At 37.5% G+C, this 3,090-nt stretch overlaps 1 protein-coding gene across 2 annotated transcripts in view; it reads left to right on the top strand.

The window, feature by feature from the left end:
* The window catches only part of braf (B-Raf proto-oncogene, serine/threonine kinase), a 46,575-nt gene that overhangs the window by 17,080 nt on the left and 26,405 nt on the right, over positions 1-3,090 (top strand). For both annotated transcript variants that reach the window (XM_015021798.1, XM_015021797.1), the window contains exons 6-7: positions 907-1,026; positions 1,400-1,559. In XM_015021798.1, coding sequence (XP_014877284.1) covers positions 907-1,026; positions 1,400-1,559 — 280 coding nt within the window. The remainder of the gene's footprint in view (positions 1-906; positions 1,027-1,399; positions 1,560-3,090) is intronic.

The raw sequence follows: 3,090 nt of genomic DNA, 5'->3' as shown, positions 1-3,090 counted from the left end.
TAGCACAGCATCTCTGTATCTCACACTGCCTCTTGTTCCACCCGCATTTTAAATTTTTGAAGACTTAGTTTATCATCTGCTTTGATAAATGCAGCTACATCTCCATTTTCCATTTAATTGTGACCAAACTAGGAAGAAATAATTTTATCTGTTCTTCACATTAATTCTTTTTTTTTTATTTTTTTTTTATAGAAATTTGCATTTTAGGAAAACCCTATTCCGCTGCCTTTATTCCATCCTTCTCGACATATCTCATTGAGAGCTGACGATGATCTTACCGTAAACAAATTACTTTAATATTGCTAGTCTCCGGTGTTTGGGTTTTGAATATTTTTTTTCAAAACCTTCATTTAAAACTGCAATATGTGTTTATTTGTGTTGTCGTTGTCTGACTAATATTTGAATTAGTTTGATGTTCTGAAACACTGAAGTGTGATAAACATGTAGACGTTTAGGAAATGAGAAAGGGGCAAATACTTTTTCACGCCACTGTACATGTAATCTGTAAATGGTAAAAACCATATTCATTTTATGTCTTAATGCACAAAACCTAAAGAGGGTGTACTTTCGTTTTACCATGGCTGTAAGTGGATTTAATAATAAATATATTTTTCTCATGGTTATCTTTTTACACATAAACATCTGTGTTTTATGACACAATATTAACCCCAGTGTTTGAGTTAACATTGTAAAACTTCCATCATGTTGACCACCACATGGTGGTGCTGTGGTCTTATATTTACAAACCGTGTGGGTCTACATGCTCCCTGTTTCCTGCTAGTTCTCCAAAGTAAATGTTAAATGTCAATCTGAACAACATTATGGCTCTGCTTTTTAGCTCACTTACCTTCAGATTTTCTAAACCAACTTTAGAAATGATTTTGTCTTTATTTTTGTGTTGTGCAGCTTACTGCTTGTATCAAAGTTCTTCGAGCATCATCCATTCAGCCAGGAGGAGGTCTCCTCAGAGGGAACCACACCCGTGTCTGAGCTCTGTCCATCTCTCCCCCCATCGGACTCCACCGGGTATGCACTTCTTCAGCTCACACTGATATTTAGAAGTGCTCCCAAAATCAGTCCAATCATAACAGAGATACTGAATGTTTGTTCCAACCAGCTGCTTCTAGATCCCATACAGTCTGTAACTTACAGTGTAAATATTTGAATGTTGGTGTCATGATATTCTATTGCAATCTGCTAAATATAATTGTGGAATTTCCTCCAAACAGCTTTGTTGGGTATAGAAAGGCAGCAACGACCTGTATTTAATCCACATGTGCTGTTTCAGTGAACATATCCTGCCTGATGAGAGCGCCCTTTAATTTTGAGCAATGTCAGAATTTCAGATGTTGTCCTAATGCCTGTCTGCTGACCTGTTTCCTACTCATCATTTCTTCAGCTCTATATACCACACTACAGTGTCCCCATCCAAGTCCATCCCCATTCCAAATAGTTTTCGGACCAGTGAGGAAGACCACCGCAACCAGTTTGGCCAGCGAGATCGTTCGTCCTCTGCCCCCAATGTCCATATTAACACCATTGAGCCTGTCAACATTGATGTGAGTCTGCTGGACAAGCTGAATATGATAAACTATGTCCAACTTTTACAAGGTAGTGAGTACCGTTTAGCAGGCACATGCAGGGGCCAGGGGAGCTGAGGGGGCTTGAGCCTCTGCCCCTATTATCCTTGATGTCCCAAGTGCCCTTTTTTGAGTTGTTTTTTTTATTTTAGAATTATAGAGGGGCACAAACTGGCCTCAACAATAGTATTTAGCTAACAAAAGCAATTTAGCAATAATAAATTAGTCTGGCTGCTTTTGGTCTAATAATGACTGAACGGATTCTCAGTGCCTCTGCCTCCATGTTGTTAAGACAGGAAGGGTGTAAAACTGCACCCTCTAACTATCAGATTATGGGCAATATATTTTTTTTCTAACATATACTTGTTTGTGAATAAAAACGTAGGTCTGATGTTGAAGTTAAAAAGATCATTTTTATTTGTTTTTTTAATTGTCCTCGTAATAGCAAAAAAAAAAAACCTCCTCACTCCCAAAAAAAGAAATGGTTCGGCTGTAGAGGAACTTCTGACTTAAATTATATCAGGCTGCCCCAGTGCTGGATTCAGTGTTTGGTTTCTCTACAGGCAAATTGAGTCAGTCCCACTGCTGTGGAACAGAATCAAATATCCTGATATAAAGAAACTGTACCACATCTGTCACTGTGACGCACCTCAAAACCTGAAGGTCTGTCCCTGCTAGTGCCTGATTAACAAAATCTCCCTGTTGGTCTCTCGCACCCAGCAGAGACGTGCAGCTGAGCGACTCCAGCTGTTCATGCAGGGCTGGCCCAAGGCAATATGTGACCTTATTCAGAATCTGATTTAACCACCCCTTCTCACTAAGAACATCAGTACGACTAGCAGTGTATAAATATAGATTAAGTGAAGCCTTGAGTGGGGCCCCAGATTAATTGGCCAAGTTTAAAATCAATCTCTGATTATTGGCTATTTGTGAACAAACCTAGCTCAAACACAAAAGATGACAGCATCAAATTGTAGCCATGCTAACGCAACAATCAAACTAACAATATAATTTTTTGCACTTTTACAAAGTAAACTTCCTAATTAAATCCTAAATGTACAATTTAATCTCTTAATTTATCTTTGCTGAAACCATTAAATGAAATTTTATAGCATTGTCATTCTCAATAAACAAATGGTAAAGATTTAGAGCTATGGTCTGTGTTACAATTCAAGCATTTTTAGGGTCCTAGACGTTCAGTAGACCTCTGCCAGAATTTCTTTAGGGAGACATATGAAGACACTATTACAGTAATTGACTAAACTTATATGCATGGATGTTTCTCAAGATCTTGTTGAATATCAAAATCTAATGACAAATAGTTTATTTTTCAACCTTACAAATCTAGATCTTTCTGAGGTGATAACATAAAAACTAAACTTAGAGGGGTTAACTGAACTGTTTCAATTTTTAAAATAGTCTGCAGCCAGGTGGCTATGGAGGTTAAATAGTCAGATATTAAGGTTTATTTACTAAAATGGCAGCAAATTAACTTATTTCATAACATAAC

Source organism: Poecilia latipinna, unplaced genomic scaffold (genome assembly GCF_001443285.1).
Source record: "Poecilia latipinna isolate Pla-1442-1.1 unplaced genomic scaffold, P_latipinna-1.0 Scaffold2863, whole genome shotgun sequence".
NCBI lineage: Eukaryota > Metazoa > Chordata > Actinopteri > Cyprinodontiformes > Poeciliidae > Poecilia > Poecilia latipinna.
The sequence above is the reverse complement of the archived record's forward strand: the minus strand, read 5'-3'. Positions and strand labels throughout refer to the sequence as shown.